Source organism: Corvus moneduloides, chromosome 5 (assembly GCF_009650955.1).
Source record: "Corvus moneduloides isolate bCorMon1 chromosome 5, bCorMon1.pri, whole genome shotgun sequence".
In the NCBI taxonomy this organism is placed as follows: domain Eukaryota; kingdom Metazoa; phylum Chordata; class Aves; order Passeriformes; family Corvidae; genus Corvus; species Corvus moneduloides.
Window position 1 is genome coordinate 896,314 of NC_045480.1, and position 27,019 is coordinate 923,332.

A 27,019-nucleotide genomic window follows, 5' to 3' on the forward strand; every position below is an offset into this window, starting at 1 on the left:
ACGTGGAGCTGCTGGAGAGAGCCCAGAGGAGGCCCCGGAGCTGCTCCAGGCCTGGAGCCCCTCTGCTCTGGAGGCAGCTGGGAGAGCTGGGAATGTTGCCCTGGAGAAGGGAAGGAGCCAGGGAGAGCTGCGAGCCCCTTGCAGGGCCTAAAGGGGCTCCAGGAGAGCTGCAGAGGGACTGGGGCCAAGGCCTGGAGGGCCAGGAGGCAGGGAATGGCTTCCCAGTGGGAAAGGGGAGCTTGGGCTGCGATGTTGGGAAGGAATTGCTGGCTGGGAGGGTGGGGAGGGGCTGGGCTGGAATTGCCAGAGCAGCTGGGGCTGCCCCTGGATCCCTGGCAATGTCCAAGGCCAGGTTGGACACTGGGGCTTGGATCCAGCTGGGATAGTGGAAGGTGTCCCTGCCCGTGGATGGGGTGGCACTGGATGGGATTTAAGGTCCCTTCCCACCCAACCATTCCAGGATTCCATGAATCCCATCCAGTGTTCCATGAATGATTTAATTCACGGAACCATCTCAGTGTTTAAACCCAGCATTCCCTGCGTGTGCATGCTGTGGGATATTTCCTATTTATTTCCAGATCTGGGATATTCTGTGTTGGAAGGGACCCTCAGGGATCAATTCCTGCTCTGGAGCAGCTCTGCCTGGGATGGATCCCTCCAACCACCGAGCCCATCCCAGGCCCTAAAACTGCCCGAAATTATCCCTAAAGCGATTTATTTTTAATCCTTTGTCCCTAAATCCTTCCCAAGCAGTCACAGCCACCTGCATTCCCCATCCCAATCCCTGGATGAGCAGTGCTCCATCCATCCATGGAGCGCCCTCCCCAGCCCGGGCTCCCTGTGAGAAAGTCCATTTGTCCTTTTGGGGTTTGCTGCTGTTTGCAGCGGATTTGGGATCTCTGGGGATGGATGCTGTAGGGGATTTGGGATCTCTGGGGATGGATGCTGTGGCCATCCCACACCGAGGACAAGCTCCCTGTGTGCTTTTCCTTGGAACTTCCAGCAGGGTTTTCCATTAGGATTTCCGGCGGCGAGGCTGTCAGGGCCGATAACAGCAGAGATAAATCTGAGTTAAAATCCTCTTGGATGCTGTTGGCACTCGTGGGACCTTCAAACCGACAAGGAAATGCTTTTTCCTTGGATACTTGGCACAGCTGGATCCTATCCCAGCATTTGCTGCCACAGGCTGTGTTCAAAGACACTCAGACTGGGTTTTAATTAATTTAATTTAATGTTTTCCCTGTTTTGTGGCCAGTGCAGGCCGTTAATGCCTCTGAATTAAGAGGTGGTTGGTGGGAAGCAGAAATAAACGTGGATATGGCTCCCGGGGATTCTCCTTATGGACGTGTCCTGCTGAGGGATGGAAGTGGGATTAGGGATGCCAAGGAAAGGCAGGAATTCCTTTAGTTCCCTGTGGAGCAGCGGCTGAGGGATGGATGATCCAGGCTGGCTGGGAAAACCCAGGGGGTTTTCCAGAGCGGATTGCAGCAGATGCCAGCAGAGGGAAGGAATTCCTGCTGCATCCACATGGATGCATGTCCCGGGCAGGGAGGTTCCCTGGGATTTCTGTGCCATTGTGGCGTTCCCACGTGCCTGAGGAGGCTCTGGATAATCCAGGACCTTGGCAAGTGTTGGCTCCTGATTAACCCTGGGGGTTTTAGTGGGATTGGGGATGGGCTGTGTCCCCCTTGGGCTGGGGAGGGGCCGAGCAGGGCTGGATGGGCTTGGGGCTGGACTGGGATTGGACTGGGATTGGGTTTGGATTGGATTGGGATTGGATTTGGATTGGATTTCCCTGGCACGGAGTCTTGAGGGCGAGCCAGATCCTGTTGCTCCATCCTGCTGCCCCTGCCAGCCAGTTCCTGGGGTCCAAGGTGTGTCCAGGGTGGGGTTCTGGGGTTTGGAGCCGGCGCTGTCCCCAGCAGAGGGGAGCATTTGGGTTCCTTTGTCCCCGCGGTGGAGGGGCTGCCTTGGGTCCCTGTGACCCCACGGGAAAAGGCCACGGAATGCTGGGCCTGGAGCCTGGAATGAGCTGGGCTGTGCTCTCTGCTGCGCAGTTGGGATGTGGGAACATCCAGCATGGAGACAGTTGATTCCTTGTGTGCTCGTCGTGGGATCCCATGGAATGGTTCGGGTGGGAAGGGGCCTTAAATCCCATCCCATCCCATCCCAGGGACACCTCCCACTGTCCCAGCTGGATCCAAGCCCCAGTGTCCAGCCTGGCCTTGGACATTGCCAGGGATCCAGGGGCAGCCCCAGCTGCTCTGGCAATTCCAGCCCAGCCCCTCCCCACCCTCCCAGCCAGCAATTCCTTCCCAACATCCCAGCCCAAGCTCCCCTTTCCCACTGGGAAGCCATTCCCTGCCTCCTGGCCCTCCAGGCCTTGGCCCCAGTCCCTCTGCAGCTCTCCTGGAGCCCCTTTAGGCCCTGCAAGGGGCTCGCAGCTCTCCCTGGCTCCTTCCCTTCTCCAGGGCAACATTCCCAGCTCTCCCAGCTGCCTCCAGAGCAGAGGGGCTCCAGGCCTGGAGCAGCTCCGGGGCCTCCTCTGGGCTGATTCCAACAAATCCACACCTTCCTTCCACAAACCTTGGCCGGGAGCTCTTTCCTTCAGGGTTTGGGTTTTGCTTTCCCGGAGCTCTCGGTCAGGACTGGACAAGTTGGGATTTCCTCTGCTGCCATCCAGTGGCAAAATCCGGGATCGTGCCTTGGCTGGGGCCATTCCCGGGATAAGCGAAGGGAATTGGGGAACAAAAGGACTTTGCTCAAGGATGCGGCGAGATTCCTTGGGATGTGCCTGGTGTGGGAAGGGCAGGACACGGGAATATCGGGAGAAAGACGATGGATGATCCCATCAGTCGCGTTTTTCCTTTTCATTCCTGGCCTGATTAATCCCGTGCACCAATTGGTTCAAGGGATTTTACTGACTTGGTTTACAATTAATTTACATGGATTGCAATTAATTTACGTGGGTTACAATTAATTTACATGGCTTACAATTAATTTACATGAATCACAATTGATTTATGTGAATCACAAGTAATTTACGTGAATCACAATTAGTTCAGTCCTTGATTAAGCTTTGCAGGGCGGGTCAGGTGCTCAGGAGCAGCGAGCAGAGGCCGCGGGTTGATCCCAGTGTTCCTCTGGCAGAGGGGGAAGGACATTCCCAAATCCTGCAAAACCATCCCAGGTTCTGCCCCTCCTTCTCCTTCCACCCCTTGGAATTACCTTTAATTATAAATTAAATAGAGACATTAATAATATGCATAGAATTAATATAAGTATCAGTAATTAATGTAATTATGAATGAAATGTAAAATAGAACATAAATGCACTGCTGGGAACAGCCCAATTATTGCCCTTTTTCTTTGTTGCCCACACCTGCACCACGAGGTCAGTTTGGGTTTGCTGCTCCTAATAAATATTTTGTGATCCCACTTTTCCAATTTAACTTCCCGGACTTGCAGCAAAGCAGGTTTTGACCCGTTTTTGACCCAATTTTGACCCAATTTTGACCCAGTTCCCCCTTTCAGGGAGGCTTTGAGTTGCCCTTCCCTGGTTTCTTCCTGCTCTGAGCCGCAGCAGCTGCGCAGATCCCGGGGTTCTGGTGCTGGGTTCTGATTTTGGGAGTGCAGGGGGCATCCAGGGGATGTTTTTTCGGTCGTGGGTGTGGGGCACCGGGCAGCGCCGGCTTTGGCAGACCCGGCAGCTCAAGCCCAGGGCACCGGCACCGCTCGGCTCTGCTTCTCCCCGTTCTGAAGCTGCTTTCCTCGTGCGCTGCTGGAAGTGGGGCCGGCAGCGGGCTGAGGGTTCCTGGCATTGTGAAATGGCTGGAAAAGCCCTCTGAGATGGAGCCAGGGCCACCTGGGAGGGAGCTGCGGGGAGCCCAGAGCTGGGGCCGGTCCCCGAGGTGGGACGGGCGTGGGGTTGTCCCTTGCTCGGGCCGCGGGTGATGCCCGCGCTGGCTCCGGTTCCGTGCCAGGGTTGCCACTGGGGTGGTGCCTCGTTTGTTATCCTCGTTCCAGGCGGTAGTGTGGAGATAAGCTCCTTCAGCCTGTGGTCCCAAAGTGTTCCCTGCGGAAAACTGGGTGTGGGGCCTCTGGATTCCTTCCCGAGGCTTTGGATCGCTCTCCTTTGTGATGGTGGACTTGTTAAAGGCCGGGAAAGATCATCGAGTCCAACCCTCCAGCAGCAGCACCAAACCTCATCCCCATGTCCTCATCCCGGTGGTTTCTGGGTGCTTCCAGGCATGGGGACTCCACCACTTCCCTGTTCCAATGCTTTTCACAGCCTTTTCCATATAAACCTTCTTCCCGTTATCCAACCTAACCCTCCCCTGGTGCGGAGCAGGAGGTGTTGGATGGAGGTGCGGGAATCTCCGAGGTGCTGGCATCCCGCAGCCTCCGTGGGGCTGGCGAGGCTTCCCGGGCTTTCCCGGAGGAGCTGGGATGGGCTCCACCGCGGCTGAATTTTCATGGAATTTTCGCGACGCTTCCATGACGTTTTTATGGAATTTCTGCTGAATTTCCGCTGAATTTTCGGGGCGTCTCCACGAGGTTTTCAAGGAATTTCTGCAACGTTTCTGTGACATTTTGTGGGATTTCTGTGATGTTTCCAAGGAATTTTCATGGAATTTCTGCAGTGTTTCCGCGGAATTTTCGCTACGTTTTCGCGACGTTTTCAGGGAATTTTTGTCACTTTTCTGCGATGTTTTCACGTAATTCTCGGCGTTTTCATGGAATTTTTGCGCCATTTTCACCGGGTTTTTGTGATATTTTTGTGATGTTTTCATGGAATTTTTGCAGAATTTTGCACGACATTTCAATGGAATTTCTGCAGCATTTTCACAGAATTTCCATGGCGTTTTCATGGAATTTTGGTGACATTTCTGTGACATTCTCATGGAATTTTGGTGACATTTCCACTGAATTCTCACGGCATTTTGGTGACATTTCTGTGACATTTTCATGGAATTTTGATGACACTTCCACTGAATTTTCGTGACATTTTCACGACATTTTCACGGAATTTTCACCTCATTTCCACCCGTGAGCACGGCGTCTGTCTGGTTGGTGGCTGCTGCACTGAGCAGGGTCCAGCTTGGCAGATTGACTCTTCCACTTCTGGTGGTTTCCACCCCAGGCTCTGGGAGCACAGAAACAAAAATGATGATTTCTTCTTTCTGCTCTGAATCCATCTGGTTTAAGATTGCAGTGATTTTATCCCATTTTTTTCCCCTGAATTAAACAGCTTCTCGGGATCTTTTTTTTAAAGGAACTTATTCAAGTTGGATATTAGGAAAAATTCTTTCCCTCAGAGAGTGGCTGAGCATTGAACTTGGGGAAGTTTTGGAGTCGCCATTCCTGGGAGTGTTCAGGAAAGGAGCAGGCGAGGCACTTTGGGATGTGGTGTGGTGGACATGAGGTTGCATTTGATGATCTTGGAGACCTTTTCCAACCCTAATTCCATGGTAATCACTTCCAGTAATTAACTTTCCTCAGTGTCCCTGTGAATTAGCAAAGCAGGGAGATCTCTCCACGTCTGGACACATCCAAGATGCTTTGTCCGGGCTGGGATTCGCCTGCCCGGTGCTCTGGGTGCTTTGGGTTTGGAATTTCCCTCCCATCCGAGTTCCCAAGAAAGGTGGCATCGCTGTGGTTTCACACCCTGTGGTGCCCCCGGTGAAACTCAGAGTTTTAGGAGTTCTCAGGCTGAGAATCCCCCAGAGCAGAGCAGAGCAGCTGATCCCCCTGAGCTCTGTCCCTCATTCCAGATCCCACAGCTGATCCCATTCCATCCCTCGTTCCAGGCCCCCCAGCTGATCCCATTCCATCCCTCATTCCCACCCCCCAGCTGATCCCATTCCATCCCTCGTTCCAGACCCCCCAGCTGATCCCATTCCATCCCTCATTCCCACCCCTCCCAGCTGATCCCATTCCATCCCTCGTTCCAGGCCCCCCAGCTGATCCCATTCCATCCCTCGTTCCAGGCCCCCCAGCTGACCCCGCTCTGTCCCTCCCTGTCCCCGCTCGTGCTGGGACGCGCAGCACAGACAGGCACAGCCCAGCATTTGTGGTGCTTCCCATCCACATCCTCCCATTCCTGTGGCTTCGTGTCTGCCCCCTGATTTCGACACTTTTCCCAACAATTGTCCATATGGGCCAAGCATTCCGAAACTCGGAGCAACGTGTGACCAGGGCCTGTGGGGAGTTCCGTTCCTGATTTGAGCAGCGTTGTTTACAGGCGTTTGTGAGGATGATTCATCCCTGCCTTAATGCTCTCCAGCTTGGACGGGCTGGAATTTCTCTCGCCTGGTTCTCGGAGCATTCCCATCCTACACATAGCTCAAATCAAGTGTCCTTCCCGCTTGGAAGAGCCGCGGAGGGCGGCTGACGCATCGCCTTTGTTCTGGGGAATTGTTTCCATTGTCCTCCCGAAAAGGGGACAAAAGGCAGTTTGGAAGCTCAGCTCGTGGCCACCTCTCCCCATCCCGGCCTCGTGTCCTGGAGCTGTTCTCCCTTCCCTGCATTGGGGTTGTTCCCTCCATTCCTGGCTCTTCTGGAAGCTGGACATGGATTTGTTCAAGCTCTTCTTGATGGCTTTGAGCATCTGAAATTCCTTCTTTAATAGGGATCTTCTAACCAGGTCGTTCCATTATATCGTTAATTAGGGGAATTATCCTTCATTTCCTTCGGCATCTTGCCTGGCAGGGAAGAGTTGGATCCCATTCCAGAGGTGGCTGTGGCTTTATGGGGGCTCTGTTTTTCCACTCATTTATGGTCTGAAAGTGCTTTGCTGTCATCAGTGAGCTCTTCAGGAGATTTTGGAATATTTATCCAGCACAGGGTGCCCAGAGCAGCTGGGGCTGCCCCTGGATCCCTGGCAGTGTCCAAGGCCAGGCTGGACATTGGGGCTTGGATCCACCTGGGATGGTGGGAGGTGTCCCTGCCTGGGATGGGAATGGGGTGGGATTGAAGGTCCCTTCCCACCCAAGCCATTCCATGATTTTAAAGCCCTGACCTTGTGCGAATGAGGGAAATGGGGATTTGTCTGTTGCCATCACTGAAAGCTGAGTTGGGTCCTTAGAAATCTTGGAAAACCTGGCAGGATTTGATACCCAGGGTCAGAGCCATCAGTTCCTTCAGCTCCTGGGAGTGCTGGCGAGGATCAGGACGGTTTCCAAGGAGCTCCAGCTCTTCTGGAGATGAAACTGTGGAAAACGGGATTTTGGGGACCTCCAGAAGCCACCCCTGAATCGTGTCCCTGCCTGAGGAGCTGCTTGGTCTCTGTGGCAGCAAACGCACCACGGCTGCTCCTGCTCACGTCCTTCAGTCTCGCCCTCAGGGATGATCCATTTAAAGAGATCCTGGAACATGCCCTGGTGATCCCTCTTGGATTTCAGCCCCTCTCCCAGTCAGGAAACTTCTCCCAGTGTTTAACCTGTTTCTCCTGGGCACTTTGAGCCCATTCCTGTTGTTCTTCTCTTCAACAGACACAAATATTCCATGGGAATGTGAGTCCTGGCCTCCTCTGGTCCTCATAGATCCCAAATCCGTTGCCTTTGGATCCAGCTTTCCTCTCTTAGCATGTGGCTCTTAAAACACTCCTCTGATTAAACTTTTGGGAAGTTTAATTGTAAATTCAGCATCCTCTGGTCCTGTGCATCCCTAATTTTGATGGCACGGGTCCTGAGATGGGGGGAGCGTCAGCCTGGAGAAATGAGATGATGGAGAGCTACAAGGGGAGAGTAAAACAGGGGAGATCTCTGCCATTCCCAGTTTTCTCTTTTGGGAAGCCCCAGTGTCACATGGGTTTTTGAGGATGTCTCCTGCAGAGCTTCTCTGCTTTTGGGATCATGACCTGAGTCTTCTCCAAGGAATTCTCATTCCTAAACCCCCCCCTCGTGGAGTGACTCAGCCACAGAACCCGATGTCCCTGGTGATGCTGGGATGTCCTGTGTGGCCTCCAGCTGCCTCTCCCCACAGCACTGATCCCCTCCAGGTCCCGTGCCGGGCTGGGATGCCAGGCAGGTATCCCAGAGAGTTCCAGGATCTGGATTGCAGCACCTGGAACCTCCGTGTCCTCTAATCTGAGACTGGCACGGGAGTGCTGGAGCACAGCGGGGCTGGAAATGAGGCTGGGTCTCCTGTGGCTGAGGCTGTGCTGAGGAGAGGAACGGGCTCAGCACATTCCTGTCCCTGCCTGGGGTCCCTGCTGGGGCCTTTCCTTCGGGAGCCGCTGCTGGGATTGCTCCGGTCCTGTGGGGTTAAACGGATCGAGGGTATCCCGAGGTTTACCAGGAGCCTCGTTCCCTCTGGGTGCTCTGCCCAGGCTGGGTGGGGCTCTGGAAGGTGCCCCATGGGGAATGGGGTGGTCTTTAGGGTCCCCTCCAGTCCCAACCATTCCATGATGCTGGAAGAGGCCGTGAGGGCCGGGCAGGCGTTCCTGGGGCTGCAGCAGAGGCTGGCAGGGAGGAATTCTCCCGGCACAGCTGCGTGCAGAGCACGGATCCATCTGCTGCTGGAAGCAGGAGCTTCCCAACACAATGGGTTGGCAGCCAGGAGCTGGACTGGGCCATCTCAGTCAGCTCCTGCCCCGAGGGAGACCTCCAGTTGACCCTGATACCGACCCAGGCGCTTCCCGAGGGCAGGAGCTGGGAGCTGCCGAGACAGGGATGCGGTGCCAGGCAGGGAGGCTGCCGCCTTCCTCTTAAAATCCAATGAGCAAATGCAGGGATGAGCAAATGCAGGGATGCTGCTGGCTGGCGGTGCTGTCCCGCTGCTGGAAGTGATCAATCAGCGCTGTCCACGGGGATGGGCTCTGTGTGGCTTCCCGGTGCAGAGTGTCCAGCGTCGGGCACGTCCCGAGGATTTGTCGTGCCGCCGTTGGATGTTGTGACAACATTTCTTCCCAGCAGAGAGGAGGGGGCAGGACTCGGAGCCAAGAAGGCTCTGAAAAAAATCAAAATCGACTTGTTTAAACAATGCAAAAGACAACAAAACGAGCTTTGTTCGTAGGGAAGGAGCTTTTATTGGGCAATAAAACAGCAAGAAGAGGCATTAAAATCGTTCTGCGGTAAAATAATCTGCTCGGAGGGCTGGGAGAGGGAGGCTGGGAAGTTCATCGGGATGAGGCTTCCTTCAGCTCCGGGGCCAACAGCACAGGGAGGACGTGGAGCTGCTGGAGAGAGCCCAGAGGAGGCCCTGGAGCTGCTCCAGGGCTGGAGCCCCTCTGCTCTGGAGGCAGCCTGGGAGAGCTGGGAATGTTGCCCTGGAGGGGGTCAGGGATTGGAACGGGAATTGCCTTCCCGGGAAGTGGCGGAAGGTCCTGGATTGTGGCAGTCGGGGCAGGGTTTGTTGTGACCGCAGTGGTGCTGGGTTATGGGATGAGCTGCAGGATCTGAGAGGGCTTTTCCAACCTTAATCGTTCCATGTTTTTGTAGCAGAGGACTTCTTGTATGGCTTTGTGCTCCCCATGTCCTCCCCCAGCCTTTTGCCTTCAAATCCAAACCCAATTCCTCTGGTTTTTCACGGATCAGTAAATCAGGAGCTGTGGCTGGGGGGGAGTTTAGGGCCTCTCCTTCCTCCCCTGATCCCTTGGGACTCCTGGTCCTGCTCCTGCCCTTTTCTTGGACCTGTGCTGACCTTCATCCCCCTCGGCTTCTGGAATCCCTTCCAGTTTCCCGCTGCCCTTGGCTTCCCGAGCCCTGTGACTCCCTCAGCTGTGGTGGCACTGCCATCTTCCCCAGGAGCAGCTGGCACCGGATTCCCCAATTTCCTCCTGAAGCCACTGAGGAAAGCCAGGCCCAGCACAAATCCACAAGGAAGCCCTGTTGAAAAGCTCCTCCTGGTTGAGGCCAGACGAGTCCCACGGGGGTTTGGGGTGGTTTTTGAGGAGCATTTGGATGTGGTTTGTGGGAATTCTCTGTTCTGGCTTCCCCCTGGAGCTGTGGGAATGCCCACCTGGGGCCGTTCCTGGCTGGAACCAAGGTGTTCCCAGCTGGAAAACCAGGGTTATCCTGACAAAAATGAACTTAGTGGTGCTCTGCAGCAAGTGCTTTGTTTTCTACTTGGCAATAATGGGCTATCCCTGGTATTTTGTGGAATTTTACAGCGATTGGAATGGTTTCCGTTGCGAACGGGAAATTGGATGGGGAGGGAAACGTGAGTGGAAGAGGTGTGAGGAGGACAAACCCGTGTGGCCATGCTGTGGTAATGACGAGGGCTTGTGATTGAAGATTTTAACTCTTCCAAAAAGGACAAAAAAGGGGATTTTCTGTATTTTTGGTGTAAACAGGGGCCTGTGTGGGTGACAGGGCAAAGCAGAGTGGGCTTAAATTCTGGGCTTAATTTTGAGCTTGATTTTGGGCTTAGATTTTGGGCTTAAATTCTGGATTTAAATTTTGGGCTTCAGTTCTGGGCTTTAATTCAATTCTGAGTTTAAATTTTGGATTTAAATTTTGAGCTTACGTTTTGGGCTGAAATTTTGGGCTTCAGTTCAGGCCTTAAGTGAATTCTGTTTAATTGGCAGAACGAAAACAAAAAGCGGATTCTCCTCTTGCTTTCCCTCCCCCCAGGTGACTCGAGGTGTAACCCAGCCCCTCAGTGGGGAACCTTTGGAGTGCTGGGGCTGTGTCAGAAGTGCATAAACTTCGGAATCACGAGGCTCAAACTCCTGCCAGTTCCATCCTAACCAGGCATTAATCCTGAAACTTTCTCTGCCCTTTTTTCCGTGGAGCCTGTTGCACCACTCTCGAAGCCCTCGTTATTTTTCTGCCGTGCTCGGTGGTTAATTTGTTTATTACGAAAGTTAGACGAAGATTAAACAAACTGCTAATGCTTTTATGTAGCTTAATGAGAAGAAAATGTTTCGGAGGGACTCAAACCACTACAGAAGTTTTAAAGGGGGAAAAAAAGAAAATCTAAGTCCGCAGCAGACTCAGGAATTTGTTCCTCTGTTAATTGAAAACAAAACCCGCTCGTGTTCCGCTGTCCCCAGCTCGTCCTCCCTGCATTGTCCCAGAGCTCTTTCCTTCCGTCCCTGGAGATTTCCCTCCTCTGCATTTATTTAGGTTCCTTCTGAGCTTCGTCCTGGAGGCAGCTCTGGTTGGGAATCGAGCTGGCTCAGCCCTGCCTGATGGCATCAGGGAATGCTTTGGGGTGCACGGAGCTTAAATCCCACCCTGAGCCATCCCTACCGTGGCAGGGGCACCTCCCACTGTCCCAGGCTGCTCCAAGCAGCACTTCCCCATCCCTGCAAGTGTCCCAGGCCGGGCTGGACAGGGCTTGGAGCCACCTGGGATAGTGGGAGGTGTCCCTGGGTGCACCTGGATGGGCTTTAATGTCCCTTCCCAACCCAAACTGCTCTGGGATTGTCCCCTCCTGCCTCTGGCTGTGTCTGAAGGAGATTTCTGTGTGGGCTTGGTGTCTCTCTGAGTTTTCTCTTGGCTGTACCCCCCAAATCTCCGCTTTTCCCCCAATTTTGGCTGCTGTGAGTGGAGAAGTGGCTGAGGACACAGGGGAGTGTCCAGGGGGTGTCCAGGGCCTCGTGGGGGCTGAGCTCAGGCGGAGTCGAGGGAGGCTCTGGGGTGCCGGGGCAGGTGGGGGTGTGGGATGTTCAGCACCCACCTTGTGCTCGTCTCTGAGCCCCCCATGCCTGCTGCCACCTGGAAAAGGGCAGAGGCGCCCGTGGATCCCCATGGGAGTGCCTGAGGGCACTGGGAATGCTCAGCTGGAGCAGGGGAGCCTGAGGGAGACTCATCGGGGTTTGCTCCTTCCGAGGGGCAGCTCCGATCTCTGGGACAGGATCCAGGGAAGGGCTGGAGCTGGGCCAGGGAGGTTTTGTTGGATATCAGGGAAGGTTCTTCCCTCAGAGGGTGCTGGGCACTGCCCAGGCTCCCCAGGGAATGGGCACGGCCCCGAGGCTGCCGGAGCTCCAGGAGCGTTGGGACAGCGCTGCCAGGGGTGCCCAGGGTGGGGCTCTTGGGGGGTCTGGGCAGGGCCAGGAGCTGGGCTGGATGATCCCTGTGGATCTCAGGATATTCCATGACTTTATGACACCTGGCACAGCCAGATCTTCATCTGGGACATCCCATTTTTAATGGTTTGGCTGCTCCCTCTGCTCCAGCTTTGGTTTGCCCCTATTTTGGGGGATGAACTTTGCACGTGGGAGCTCCTGATCCATTTGTGGCTTTCCTGGAAAGATTTTTCCAGTTTGACCTTTCAGAAAAAGAAAAAATAAAAACCAAAACCAAAGTGGATTTTTAACAGATGCTGAAATTGTGAAACTAAACAATCCAATCCGAGGGATTTTGAAGTCCTCCTCGATGTTTAGTGAGTGCACTTAAAAACCCTAAACCAGAGCGCTCTGTCGGAGAGCAGAGGCTGCGGGGGGAGAATTCCAGCCTGCTCCACAATTCCCAGATAAGTGCCTGCAGGACAGCCCTTCTGCCTCAGACTTTTTTAATCAAAAGCCTTTTTGTGGAGGAGCTTTTCTGACCAGCAATTTTTAATTTTTATTTTTTTATGGCAAAGAAGGAGAAAAAAGAGAAAAAAACCCCAAAAAGCAGCCTCCAGGATGGTTTTGTGTAGCTCAGTCCCAGCCTTAAAACCAACAGAGGGATCAGCCCAAACCGAGCTTAATCCTTGTTTTCTTGCTCCTTGCTGTATCTTTGCGTTGTGCTGTCGGGGTTATCGACACCCAGAAACACGAGTGGCAGCTAATTCTCCTTTTGGAGCGGTTTCTGGGCGTCACCCTCGGTGCCTCCGGAATTCCTGGCTGCTCCAGGGGAGTTCCGTGGAGCTCCAGGCTGTGGTGGGTGTTTGGAGATGTCCGTAGAGCAGTGTGGGGATGGGAGTGAGGGAGCTGGGAATCCAGAGCAAGGCAGGAAGAGGGAATGTCCCAGGTGTGGGAAATCTGGGAGAAATACGGAACAAAGGGGCTCAGCCAGTGGATCTGCAGAGCGCTGGCAGTGCCAGCGGGGTGACGCTGCTCCCCTGGCCAGCATTTGGGATCACCAGGAGGGTTTTCCCAGACTGGTGTCGGCTGAGGAAATTGGATCCATACCAGAGCCAGGGTGGGAAGCAGTGTGGAAGGTGGTGATGGTGGAATTTGGGGTTTTGGGGTTTGTTCTTGGCACCGTCAAACTGAGTGTTTAACGTGGTTTGTTTGGAGCTGGGAGTCACCACGGCGTTCCCGTGGGACGAGGTTCCAGAGCCAGAACCATCCCAAAGTGCTGCAGGGGCCATCCTGCAGCTTTGGAGCGTTGGATCTGGGGCTGGCCTGGCTGTTCCCTGCTCCCTCATGTTCTGGAGGGAGATGGAGGAGGCTGGTTCTGCCTGGGAATGGGATCCTGGAGGAGCAGCAGAGCTCAGGAGGGAATGGCCAGGGCTCGTTTTCCCTTGGGAAGAGGATCCAGGATGAGTGGAGAGCTCAGGAGGGAATGTCCAGAGCTGGATTTCCCTGGAAAAGGGATCCAGGATGAGTGGAGAGCTCAGGAGGGAATGTCCAGGGCTGGTTTTCCCTGGAAAAGGGATCCAGGATGAGTGGAGAGCTCAGGAGGGAATGTCCAGGGCTGGTTTTCCCTGGAAAAGGGATCCAGGATGAGCAGCAGAGCTCAGGAGGAATGTCCAGGGCCTGTTTAGGGCTGGTGTTTCCTTCCTGCCTGACACTAATTTATTTTTTCCACACTAAAGTTTGGCTAAAAAAGAATAAAATAATAGAATTTCTGATAAAAACCGGGTTTTACTCATCAGGCCTTTACATCCGAGCTTTGCCACCTCCACAGGGAATTTTTCCTGGACATTTTAAGTACTTTTGAGGATTTTCCCCCCTCCTCCCCCAATCAGATGTAAATCCCGAATTTCCCTGTGCACACCAACATGTCAGTACTGCTGCGGGTTTTTTTGTTTTAATTTATCCCTGAATGCAAGCACAGCTCATCCACCTTTCGTTTTCATCGGAATTCCCATCTTTGGGCTGAGAATCCTTCGGAATCATTTGGGGAGGCCCTGCTAAGAGGCCGTGCAGCACTAGGTGGCACTCGGGCTCCAAATTTCAGATCCCACCCGCCAGAACTCCACGAAACTTTAAGGCAAACCCACAAGCGTCGCTCCAGTGGTGCCTCTCCTCGAATCTGAGGGGGTTTTATCTCTTTTTTTCCGCCTTTAGACCAACCAGGAGGAGGCAGTGTCCTCGCCATCGCCTGCTCCGGGTGTCTGGGTTCTTTTACACCGACTTTAAAGAGGTTTTAAAATTCTGGCATTTTTGTTTTGCCACTGAGAGCATTTTCCTGAACCTGCAGAGCTGAAACGGCCTGGGCAGGTCTGAAAGAATAAAAATTAAATAGATTTTCTCCAGCTTTTACTCTGTCTTGGTAATTTTCCCTATTTCTTTGAGGCCTCTGTGGGTTGCAGGGATGGGATTCTCCAAAGGGAGTGGTGAGCATGGATCACTCAGGAAAAAGGATTTCCTGTGTCCAGCTGGATTCCTGGAGTTCTGATTCTTTCTGGAATGCTGCTTCTCGCTGCTGTGATTCATAATTTTTAGTATTTTGTTCTTCCAGCTTGGTCAGCTCTGTCATCCCCGTCTTTTCTCTCTAAAGGCTGCCTGGAATCCGCTGTATCCCTAATTTGGCCTTAGTATCTGACACAAGCTCAGCTCCACAAACCTCACTCCAGACTTAACTCTTGGACTGGGAGGGAATTCAGGTTTAGGAGCCAAAACTCCCCAAAGGCAGGGCCAGGGGTGGGATTGCCACGATGCATTGCAAATATCCATATTTGCTGTAAAAAACCAGGAAAGCAACCCCAGAAATCCCAGCGTGTGGCCCGATCCCTCTGCCTTCTGGGGAGACATTTGAAGGAGAGAAATTTGGTTTTAACTTCCATCCTTCTGTTTGGTTTGAAGCTGAGGGAGGGCAGGGATGGATGGGATGTTGGGAAGGAATTGCTGGCTGGGAGGGTGGGGAGGGGCTGGGCTGGAATTGCCAGAGCAGCTGGGGCTGCCCCTGGATCCCTGGGAATGCCCGAGGCCAGGCTGGACACTGGGGCTGGGAGCAGCCTGGGACAGTGGGAGGTGTCCCTGCCCATGGATGGGGTGGGATTGAAGGTCCCTTGCAATCCAAACCATCCTGGCATTCCATGATTTACCGCTCCTGGTCACTGGATGTGTGTCCAGTGGTGTCCCCAGCAGCTCTGTTGGTCTTTTATCAACAGGGGTTAAAACTGTGCTGGCAGAATTTGGGGTGTGGAGGGAACAGGATTTTGGCAGCTGTGGAGATCCTGTTTTCCATTGTCCCTTTTACCCTCGGAGCCCAAAGAGCCCCCAGAGGCTTCTCCAGGCGGGATTTCTGGACAGGGGGGTCAGAGGTGGCTCAACTCAAAGACAAACCTTATTTCAGGTGCTCCTGGCCTGTTCTGGTCTCTGAGGGAACACCAAAACGGTGGGAAAAGGAAAAGAAAAGTTGGAATAGAAACATTTCAGGCCTGGTTTGTCTCTCAGGGAACACCAACCTGGTGGAAAAAGGAAAAGAAGGGTGGAAAGAAACATTTCAGGCCCAGCTTGGCCTGTTCTGGTCTCTGAGGGAACACCAAAACGGTGGGAAAAGGAAAAGAAACTTGGAATAGAAAGGTTTTTAAACGCAGCTTTGGTGCCTGGTTTATGACCCGTCCCTTCATCCCAGGAGGGCTTTTTTGGGGCGGGATTTGGGCCGCTGAGCAGCGCCGTGTCCCCGCAGGTCCGTGTACGATGGCGAGGAGCACGGGCGCTTCATGGAGAAGTTGGAGGCGCGGATCCGCAACCACGACCGGGAGATCGAGAAGATGTGCAACTTCCACTACCAGGGCTTCGTGGATTCCATCACCGAGCTGCTCAAGGTCCGGGGCGAAGCCCAGAAACTCAAGGTGAGGGAATTTCCTGGCCTGAGCCTGCCCTGGGCAGCTCTTTTTAGGTGACCCCTCCGGAGCAGGGGGTGAGGTGGCCCAACCTCAGCCACTCTGGGATTCTCTGGAACCGCCTGAATCTTTTCTCCTTTGGCCCAGAGCATTTCTAATTAAAGAAATTAAAAATAGAAATATTTATCCTAATTCTTCCTGGAGCCATGGGTTGGTCGTTGAAAATGTAATAATTATTAGGGCAAGCTGGAGCGGCGTGGTGCGTTAAAAGCATCAGAGAACTTAGAGCCAAGCCCGTTTAATTAGGAAAAGTGCTTTTCCTCATGGACCTTACCCCAGTTTCTTCAGCTAAAATAGGTCTTGTGGCCTTTAAAACTGTGCAGGAAGATGAGGGAGAGTGGGATTTACCCAGATCTTGGCAGAGTGTGTGTAGTAATGTGTGGAAAAAGCCACTTGTAGGATGATAGTGTGGAATAGGGGTGGCTTCAGGGGAGGAAAAGGGACCAGGAGGTTGGAGGTGTTCGGGGTCAGGTGGAATTGGGGTTTAAGCTTGGTTCCTGTGCCTTAAAATACCAATATTCCGTAATTTGGGGGCACATCAGTGTGAAAACCTTCCTGGTTTTCCTCCACAACTCCAAAGAGGGCAGGGAGAGGCAGCTGGGCTGTCCCTTCCTGCAGGAGCGAGGTGGGACCTGGGTTGGAAATCCAAAATCCCTCCCAGAAGAGTCACTTGGTGAGTGGGGCTGAGTCCTGGGGCTCCCACAAAGTTGTGGGGAACCAGCACTGGGAGATTTTCCAGTGGAGTGGGGCCTGTCCTGTTGGGAAGGACCTTCCTGGTGTTCCAGGAGTGTGGGAGACCCTTCAGTGGGCTCTGGAAAAGCTGAAGTTCTAAAACATGAGGGAAAACCTCAGAAAAAGCAAATTTTCTGGAAAAGAAGGAAGAGCTCGAGGTCAGGGTGCTGCTTGCTGCTTTTAACACATTTATTTACTGATTTCAAGCTACCTGGGGCATTTCCCAGCAGGATTCTAACTTCACACGTCCCCAAGAAGGGCTTTGCTCTCAGGAACACCTTCCTGAGGGATGTCCTGAGGAGAATTCACCCAGCAGTTTGTTGCAGGATGAGTCCATTGGAATTACCATGAAATAAGTCCTTTTTTATTTTTTTCCCCTCTTTTTTTTTTTTTTTCCTTTTTTTTTTTTTCCTAAGCCATTGTTTTCCAGCCAAGAATTCCACATTGTTTGTTTGCTCGGAGCTGGTTCCCATTCTGCCAGCAGCCCCTTTGTTGGTGGCTCACTGTGAAGTCCATCCCTGTCCCCTCAGGATCTCTCTTGATTTCCAGGCCTATGTGATCCATAAAACAGCACATGGCAAAAACATCCCCAGAAAGTCCTGGAGCCCTCTTTGTGAGGCTTTCCCTTGGGAATCATCTGTGGATCCAGTGGTGAGAGTGGGTTTGGTTCCAGCCATTCATCCTCTATTTGATCTCAGGCTTTTCTCAGTAGAGCTGGGCTTTGAACCCGTGAGGAAGCAGCAATGAAAGCAGGGCCCTCCCTGCTCGGAGCCTTCTCTCGTGTGCTCCTGGCTCGGGGCTGTTCTGTAGGATTTGGTTTTTGCAGCAACGTCCCCGTTGTTGTTTCAGGAGCGCTCAGCTCGACGTGGATGTGTCACCTTCTCTCACTCGTGTGTCACGCAGCCCCGGGGCTCTCAGGGTGCCTCTGGGTGCCCCCAAATGAACTCAAACCCCATCAGAACCTCACCACTGCATCTTCTGCCCCGTTTTTCCCTAAATAGGCCAAGCTCTGGGTTGGGAACTTGATCTCCTTGAGCAGGAGTTGGCTGAACACGAGCTCGGGGTGCCCAGGTGGGCACGAGGCCGATGGAGGCCAGTGGCCCCTGGGCTGTCCCAGCACTGGGAATCAGCAGGGCCAGGGCAGTGCCCGTCCCTGTGCTGGCACTGCTGGGGCACCTCCAGTGCTGGGGGCAGCTCTGGAGAGACCCTGAGGGGCTGGAGCTGTCCAGGGAAGGGAACGGGGCTGGGAAGGGGCTGGAGAATTCCTGAGGGAGCTGGAAAGGGGCTCAGGCTGGAGCAAAGGAGGCTCAGGGGGGACCTTGTGGCTCTGCACAAGTCCCTGACAGGAGGGGGCAGCCGGGGGGGTCGGGCTCTGCTGCCAGGGAACAGGGACAGGAGGAGAGGGAACGGCCTCAGGCTGGGCCAGGGCAGGCTCAGGGTGGACAGCAGCAGGAATTTCCCCATGGAAAGGGTGCTCAGGCCTTGGAAGTGCCCAGGGAGGTTTGGAGTCCCCATCCCTGGAGGGATTTTGGAGCCCTGTGGATGTGGCCCTTGGGGATGTGGGGCAGTGCTGGCCTGGGCAGTGCTGGGGATGGTTGGACTCTGTGGTCTTTCCCAACCATGATGATTTTGGGATTCTGTGACCAGCAGAGGAGCTCCCCTGCCATTACATGGACAGAATGATGGGATGCTGGGAAGGAATTGCTGGCTGGGAGGGTGGGGAGGGGCTGGGCTGGAATTGCCAGAGCAGCTGGGGCTGCCCCTGGATCCCTGGCAGTGCCCAAGGCCAGGCTGGACACTGGGGCTTGTATCCACCTGGGATGCTGGGAGGTGTCCCTGCCCATGGCAGGGGTGGAATGGGATGGGATTTAATGTTGCTTCCCACCCAACCCATTCCCAGATTCTCCGACTCAGCTGTGTCATTCCTGATGGATTTTCATCCCACCTCATCCAGTGTTATCCCATGTAGGGCTGTCCTTCCCTCTCCAGCAATCTCAGGTCACATGGCTGCAAAGTCCTTTTTAATTCTAGAGCTTTTTGAGCTGTCAGGCATAAACCAGAGATTCTTCCTCCGTAATTTCACAGAACCCCAGAATGATTCAGGTTGGAAAACCCCTCTGAGCCCATGGAGTCCAACCATCCCCAGCACTGCCCCTGTCCCCACGAGCCACATCCATGGCTTTAAATCCCTCAGGGATGGGGACTCCTCCCCTGCCCTGGGCAGCTGTGCCAGGCCTGGACAGCCCTTTCCAGGAAGGAATTTTCCCTCCTATGTCGGGAAGAGAGCTGGGAGCAGTTGCTGGCACTTCCTGAGTTTCCACCAGGAAGGATCGCTCCGGTGGCTGTCCCTTCCCTCGGGGGTGGAAGTCACTGCGAGGGACAGGGATGGATCCAGAGCAGGGGCCATTCCCAGGACTCCTTTGCTCCTCTCTCCCAGCATTTTCCCCCTCTGGAATGATCCCACAGGACTCTCGGAGCCCCCAGCTGCACGTTCTGGGTGTGTGGGTGAAGGAACAGCTTGGCTGTCCCACAGATCCCTGGAGTGCTCCCGGTGCCTCATCCCTCCCATCCGTGCCACCTGTCTGTCCCCCTCTGGGTGTCTGGCCTGGATTAGCAAATCCCCGCTCTGCTAAGCCCAGTTTGGCTGCTCGGGGTCTGTGTAAATAATCATCCCTGTTTTAATCCAGGCCTGCAGACTTTCGGAACAAACCCAAACACAACCCCTGCCCCCTGAAAACCCGGAGCGTGCAGGGATCCGCTCTCTCCCTGCTTTTTCCTGGAGCTGGGATTGCTGTGTAATTTCAACAGAGAACTCCTCCAGCCTCGGCATTATTTTAGGAGTGGTTTTAAATTACCCGACACGGATTCCTTTCTCCTGGTGGGATTTTCAGGATCTGAGCAAATCAAATAATCTTTGGAAGAGATGCTGGGCTCCCGCTCGTAAAAGCTCCATACATCGTAAAGGAAATGAGCAGGTTTTGGGGAGGGCAGGGAGCCAGGAGAGCTGCAGCTACTGCAGGAGGGGGAGGGATGGGATGCAGATGCTGGAGGGAAGCAGTGTGAGGGGAAATCATGGATAACTCCTCTCCTTGAATCCTGGGAAGCTCCAAAAGCAGCGTGGCTGCTGTGGGAATTGAAGGGAGCTTGTGGGGTTTGAGGGTTCTGCTGCTGGGAGCACCACAAACCTTCCTGGTGGAAGCTGGAAAATCGTGGTTGCCTGGGATCTTTTCCAATGGGGAAAAAACCAAACGGATCCTGAATCCATTTTATGTGGATGAATCCAAGGTTCCCCTTCTGTCCGACCTGGTGAGCTCAAAAAGGAGGGAGGTTGTGGGATCATGGAGTTGTTCAGGTTGGAGAAGGTGTTGGAGATCATCGAGGCCAGCCACCACTGTGTTCCCACTAAACCCCATCCCCGAGGGCTGCATCCACACGGATTTGAATCCTTCCAGGGATGGGAATTCCGCTGCCTCTTTGGGCAGTCCCTGCCAGGCCTGGACAGCCCTTTCCAAGAGGAATATTCCCAATACCCACCCTGAGCCTGCCCTGGCCCAGCCTGAGGCCGTTCCCTCTCCTCCTGTCCCTGTTCCCTGGGAGCAGATCCCAAATCCCCCCTGGCTGCCTCCTCCTGTCAGAGAATTCCAGAGAGAGGGAAAAGATCCCTCTGGATCCTCCTTTGCTCCAGCCTGAGCCCCTTTCCCAGCTCCCTCAGGAATTCTCCAGCCCCTTCCCAGCTCCCTCAGCTGCTCCCCACTGGATTCCTGCTCCAGGATGGTTTTTCCTTCCCAATCCCCCTTGGAGCTGCTCCTGCTCCTCCTCCTCCATCCGCATCCTGCTGGGGAACGGGAGAGCCCCCCGGGGCCGTTCCTTCCCTGGGGTGAACTTCGTTAAAAATTCCTCATTTCCATGGTTATTCCAAAGGAAGCGAAGCTCTCAGGTGGATTTCTGAGATCTCACACTCCTCAAAGCCCTGGAAGGGCTCTGGTTCCCAGCTCGTGGTGTATTCCAAGCTCTGGGAAAGCTTCTGCTTCCAGAACGAGCAGAACTCCGGGAAACAGGCAGGAATTAGTTCCTGAAATGGGGCAGAAATCCAGCAGCAGCTCCCAGTGCGCGGAGAGCCGGGATCGGACCCGAAGCCTCTTACAGGGACGAGCCTGGAAATGAACGTTTCCAGCTTCGGGAGCGGCACAAGGAATATTCTGGGGGGAAAAAAAGGGGTTTTATGGCATGGGAACCTCGGAGTGATGGGAGGCACCTGAACCCTGAGCAGTCCTGCTGGAATTCCCTTGGAATTGCTGCTTTGCTGGAGATCTGGAGCTGGGAATGTTGGCTGGGAAGTTTGCGTTGGTTTTTCCAGCTGTCCCGGGGTTTACAGCCCTTCCCTGCCTGACCCCAGGGGAATTCCCAAAGGCCTCTTCCCACTTGTTGGCTAAATCATGGGAGAGCTCCTGATTTTCCATCCCGATGAGCCCCGAAATCCCCTTTGTTCTCCTGTGGGTCCCACTGGGGCTGGGAAGGGCTGGGCTCTTCCCACTCCAGGGAATCCTCAGGTTTGCCAAGTGGGAAATTTTCCAGTTCTGAGCCCCAGCTTGATGGGATGATCCAGCACAGAGGTTTTTATCCCAGGTGTATAAATAATCCCTTCTTACACCAGCCAGGGGCAAGGATCCAGAGGGAGATGAAGATCCAAAGGAAGTTTATAGGGATTCCTATAAATATAAATAATTATTTCTAGGGAAAGCTCCTGGTAAGGAATCCTTTCCTGCTGGGATACGAAGGAGTTAAAACCTAAATTTATTTGGTGATGGAGAAGGGAATTAATTCCTCCCCCAATCAAGTGGAACAGCTTTTGGATCACAATCCAGTCTGGATCCATGAAAACTCCAGCATTTTGAGGCTTCCACGCCTCTGAACTCCTGCTGCCTTTCCCTTTTCTCCAGTGGCAAGGAGGAAAATCCCTGGATTCGTCCCCCGGTGGCAGTGGCCGTTAACTCAGCAATAAACAGCTTTTCCATGGAATGGGAGCCGTGGGGAGGGGTGGTGTTTATGGACACTTTGTTTCGGTGGGAAAAACATTGTCCTGATTTATGGGGTGTGCTTTGTGTTCTTCCCAATATTCCTGCAGAACCAAGTGACGGACACCAACCGGAAGCTGCAGAACGAAGGGAAAGAAGTAAGTGATGCATCCAGTCCTGGAATTACAGCCGGCATTGGATGGGAGGGACATAAAAACCATTTATCCCACCCCTGCCATGGGCAGGGACACCTTCTGCTCTCCCAGGCTGCTCCAAGCCCCATCCAACCTGGCCTCGTGTCCTTGTTTTCCCCTCTCCCACATCCCCAGGTTTCTCTCTTGGAGCACTGAGGAATCCCTGTTGGCTTGGGATGAGAATTCCCCATCCAGCCTGGCCTTGTATCCATGTTTTCCCCTTTTCCACATCCCAGGTTTTCCTGGTGGAGCCTGAGCGCTGGAAAATCCGTGTTAGCTCGGGATGAGGAGAATTCCCCATCCAGCCTGGCCTCGTGTCCTTGGTTTTCCCTTTTCTACATCCCCAGGTTTTTCTGTTGGAATCCAAGCACTGGAAAAATCCCTGTTAGCTTGAAATGGTGAGAATTCCCAGTCCAACCCAAGTATCCATGGCTTCCCCTTGTTCAGATCCCAGGATTTTCTGGTGGAGCCTGAGCCCTGAGAAATCCTATTGTCTTGGGATGAGAATTCCCAGTCCAACCTGGCCTGGTATCCATGGCTTCCCCTTGTCCACATCCCAGGATTTTCTGGTGGAGCCTGAGCCCTGAGAAATCCCCGCTAGCTTTGGGATGCGGCGAATCCCCCGGGAGCGAGCAGCCACATCCTGCCTTTGGGAACCAGAAATCTTGGAAGCGGTGCCTCCAATAGGAGGGGGAGATAATGTTTTGGAATCCACGGGACGCGCTCCAAGGCTGCTTCGATGCCTTTGGTTTTGCTGCTCCCTCTGCTGAAATTCAGGGAATTCAGGGACATTCCTGCCACTTGCTGGAAGCCGCTTACCAGAGCAGGATTTGGGATGGACACCACGGGCGTGTGCTGATCCTAACGGAGCTTCTCCCGTTTTCCCAAGCTGATCCTTGCCATGGAGGAGCTGAAGCAGTGCCGGCTGCAGCAGAGGAACATCTCGGCCACGGTCGATAAACTCACGCTGTGTCTTCCCGGTGAGGAATCTCCCCCTCGTTCCTCCTTTTTGGAGCTCTTTCTTTGAATTCCCAACTTTTTGCTTCCTTCCCGGAGCTGTTTGTTTGAATTCTCGACTCTCTGCTGTGTGCTGCTGTCTCAGAGCCGTGTTTTCGTTCTTTTCCCAGTGCTGGAGATGTACAGCAAGCTGCGGGAGCAGATGAAATCCAAGAGGTAAATCTGCTCTGAACTGGGGTTTTATGGGAAGAATCCAAGGAATTGTTTGGTGCTGGATAATTTCAGGAGCTTCCCAGCAGTTCAAAACCAGCCTTTCCAGGTTAAATTCCCTGGGTTTTGGCTGGTTTTCCTCACGGTCCTGCTCAGCCTCCTGCGGGACAGCCGAGAGTTGGGATGGCAGCGGGCTCAGGTTTTGGGAATGAATTCCTTGTTTTCTCATGGAAGCTCAGCACTGCTGTGCGTGCAATCAGTGCGTGTTATCAGCTACATTTTATTCCGTGAATGCCGTAATCCTAATCCCGATAGGATCGGAGAGATTCCAGGGAATGTGGGCGGGATCCAAACAGCCGGGAACAGCAGGATGGTGGAAGTTGGGGAGAAACCTGAAAACTTCTTTGGCTGTAGAGATAATTCCTCAGTAATTCGGGAGTGCTGGGCTGTAAATCCAGGAGTTTCCCCACCCCGCATCTGCTGGGATGCCGAGGGATGAAAATCTGGGATGTTGGCAGGAATCCTGGTTTGTTTGAGTGGCATGGAGCGATTTTGGAGCCCCAGGGGTGGCCAACTGGGCACGGAGCAGCTGCTGGAAGGGGGAAGGCGCGGCTCCAGCTGCATGCCAGGCTGGAAAAGCGGCCCCATCCCTGCTCCGTGCCTGCCCCGCAGTGTGGGAGCAGCTGGATGTTCGGGAGAAGGGATGGGATTTGTTCCCGCCCTGCTGGGTGTGGGGTGAGCAGATGAGGTGACCCCTCGGAGGCGCCTGGGAGGGCTTTGGGGGCTCCTTGAGCTGTTCCCAGAGCTCCTGGCTCTTCCTGGGGCACTCCAGGGCAGGGATGGGTTCTCCAAGCATTCCGGGGAGCAGCGAGGGGCTGATCTGCTGGGAGATGTGCGGTGGGAGTGGAGCTGATCCCTGGGAATTCCCGCAGGGAATCCACACGCTGCTCCACCCCCTCCCTCTGGACGGCATTCCCCGGGTTTGCTGCTCAGAATGGCGTCGCTGTTTTCCCTCCCTTGTTGAGATTGGTTCATTCAGAAACGAATCCAAGCTGGAAGCCACATTTAAGGAATATCGGGAGCCTTGGCCAGTTTTTTTCCGGTTTTCTTTGTCTGGATTTGATGGCTCCATTCACCACACACGGCCCAAGATATTCCATGTTTTCCATCTGCTCCAGGTCTCACTTGGATCATTCCAGGGTGGCAGCCAGGGCTTGGGTTTGGGACTGACTGGGTTTGGGACAATAAACTCCAGAGCCAGGAGGAACTGGGGGATGTTCACATGAACCAGCTCGGGATTTTCCAAATGGAGAATCCATGGCCATGGGATGGAGGCGGAGAAGGAGTGTGGGCTGATCCCAGAGGAATGATTGGGATGGAGAGGGAGGATTTCTCTGCCATTGGCCTGAAATTAAAGAAGGGACAGAAAGAGCCTTTTTCCCATGGCTGAGATGTGTGGAAAATACTGGGGAACCCCAAAATTTCTGGCTCCAGGGATTCCTCCTGGTCCTGCAGGGCTCTGGAGGGATCAGACCCTTTAATTGACCTTGTCCTGGCTCTGTCTTGGGGTCTCCAAGCAGTGAGAAATGGAATCATAAAATCATGGAATGGTTTGGGTTGGAAGAGACCCCAAAGGTCACCTAATTCCACACTTCCCACCATCCCAGGTGGATCCAAGCCCCAGTGCCCAGCCTGGCCTTGGGCACTGCCAGGGATCCAGGGGCAGCCCCAGCTGCTCTGGCAATTCCAGCCCAGCCCCTCCCCACCCTCCCAGCCAGCAATTCCTTCCCAACATCCCAGCCCAAGCTCCCTTTCCCACTGGGAAGCCATTCCCTGCCTCCTGGCACTACAATTCCCACCAGAAATTCCCTCTCCAGCTTCCTTGCAGGCCTGGATGCTCCATGAGAACGCTCGTGCATCCACTGGGAACGTTCATCCTGCTTGGAGCTGAGCAATGCCCAGCAGGAGCAGGGAAACAACCCCAAAAGGCCCCTCTGAGCCCGGATTTTATCAAAATCCTGCTTTTCCCCCTCAGCTCCCGGGGACACGGAGCTGGGAGAGAGCTCAGCTCCCCTCTGGGAGCTGCTCCGGGGGGTTTGTGTAGGGAATGGGACCGGAGAATTCCCGGAAAGGTAAATCCCTGGTGGGTGCTCATCCCTCTGGGTGGATCCCTGGCTCCCTGCTCGTTCCCAGGTTTCTCTGCAGAGGCTTTGATTTGAATCCTTGGTCACACCTTGCCCACTGGGAAGCCCCCCAGTCAGGGGTGAATCCATCGGTGTTGGGAATGGGGCTGAAAGAATTCCCGGCACTTCAGGCGGGAATTATCCTGAATGGAATATGAATGGCAGGGTTTGCAGTGGTGTTCCTGTGGTTTTTTATGACCAAAGACTGCTTCTCCCCCAAAATTCCAGGTGGAATTTTGCCCAGGATTTCTCCGAGGCTGTGTGAGCTGAAATTCCCTTGATTCCCCCTCAAAGTGGCTGACATGAGATTTATTGATCATAAATCTGTTTATTTGATTATAGAATATATAACATTTATTACACAGTGTTGGTTTATTCTGTTGTTAAACCCTATTAACCCTTCCTGGGTGGTTCCCTTTTGATTATTTTTCACTTCTGACCAGGTCTGTGGTCAGGACAGGAGGATGGTCTTGAATCTTATATCGTCATCCAGGGTGGCTCCACATCCCAGGAAATGGCAAATCCTATGGATTCCCACTTTCCAGAGGGAAAAGACGGGAGGGCATTTGAGACAAATGAATTTCTCGGCTCAATTTCCCATCTGAAATTCACTTTCATGCAGAAAAGGAGGATCGAACTGAATGGGGCATGACCAACAATAAAAAGGAATTCGTTATCCATGAGATTCCTGCATTTTGAGAAGTATAAAATATTCATTTTGGGATGGAGAAATGAATTATTCCAACACGGAGAAGGGCATGGATCCAGCAGCTGATGGGGAGGCAGGGGCTGATGGATCTGTTGGATTCCTGATCTGGGATTTGGATCCAGGCTTTTCCCCTCTAAATAAAAAACCCTTTGGGTGGGAAGTGGTTTTGATGTGGTGTTTAGGAGGGGGAAAGTGGGATCAGATCCCGGAATCCCCAGGGAAAGGGAGCTGAGCTTGCACCTCCAGGCTCTTTACAAGGTCTGTGTCGGCAGCAGATCTTGGGTGTTAATTAATTAATTAATTAATTATTAACCGATGAGTCAGGCGCTGGTTGATCAGCCTGCAGGATTTATGGGATGTTCCCAGCTCCAGGATTTCGTCTCCCTGTCAGGGGTTGCCACCCTAGGCTGGTGGAAGCCCAGGCGGGGGATGGGCGTGCAGGTCCCCGTGGTTCCGTGGTCCCCTGGAGCTGAGTCGTGTCGGATAACTTCCAACCCTTCCACGTTCCGGAGGGAATGGGATGGGGCTGGGGCTGCTCCTGACCTTTTCCTGCTCTCCCAGGCACTACCCAGCGCTGAAGACCCTGGAGCACCTGGAGCACACGTTCCTGCCCCAGGTGAGCCACTACCGCTTCTGCAAGGTCATGGTGGACAACATCCCGCGGCTGCGCGAGGAGATCAAGGAGCTCTCCATGTCCGACCTCAAGGACTTCCTGGAGAGCATCCGCAAGCACTCGGACAAGATCGGCGAGACGGCCATGAAGCAGGTGGGATGGGGGGGATGGCAGCGGCCGCTTTTCGGGAAGAGCTTGGAGGATCGGTCGTGTGGAAGTTCTGCTTTTCCAGCCCGAGGCAGTGGGTTGAGTTTGGAATTCTGTTGCTGGGTGAGGAGTGGTTGGTTCTCCATGGTTACTCCTGGAGTTTTATCCTGGTTTTTAGACCGTTGGGAAGTGATGATCCGTTGTGTCATTGGCTTCTCCCAGCTGGGGTTTTCCGTGGTTTCTTGGCAGTCCCGAGGTGCATAACTCCATTTTCCACTCGTATTTTCCACTCCTATCTTCCACTTC

At 53.8% G+C, this 27,019-nt stretch overlaps 1 protein-coding gene across 9 annotated transcripts in view; it reads left to right on the forward strand.

The window, feature by feature from the left end:
* EXOC6B (exocyst complex component 6B) overlaps positions 1-27,019 on the forward strand; it is a 272,126-nt gene that overhangs the window by 21,034 nt on the left and 224,073 nt on the right. For all 9 annotated transcript variants that reach the window (XM_032108405.1, XM_032108407.1, XM_032108406.1 and 6 more), the window contains exons 2-6: positions 15,737-15,902; positions 21,811-21,858; positions 22,784-22,874; positions 23,022-23,067; positions 26,515-26,719. In XM_032108405.1, the coding sequence (XP_031964296.1) occupies positions 15,737-15,902; positions 21,811-21,858; positions 22,784-22,874; positions 23,022-23,067; positions 26,515-26,719 (556 nt within the window). The remainder of the gene's footprint in view (positions 1-15,736; positions 15,903-21,810; positions 21,859-22,783; positions 22,875-23,021; positions 23,068-26,514; positions 26,720-27,019) is intronic.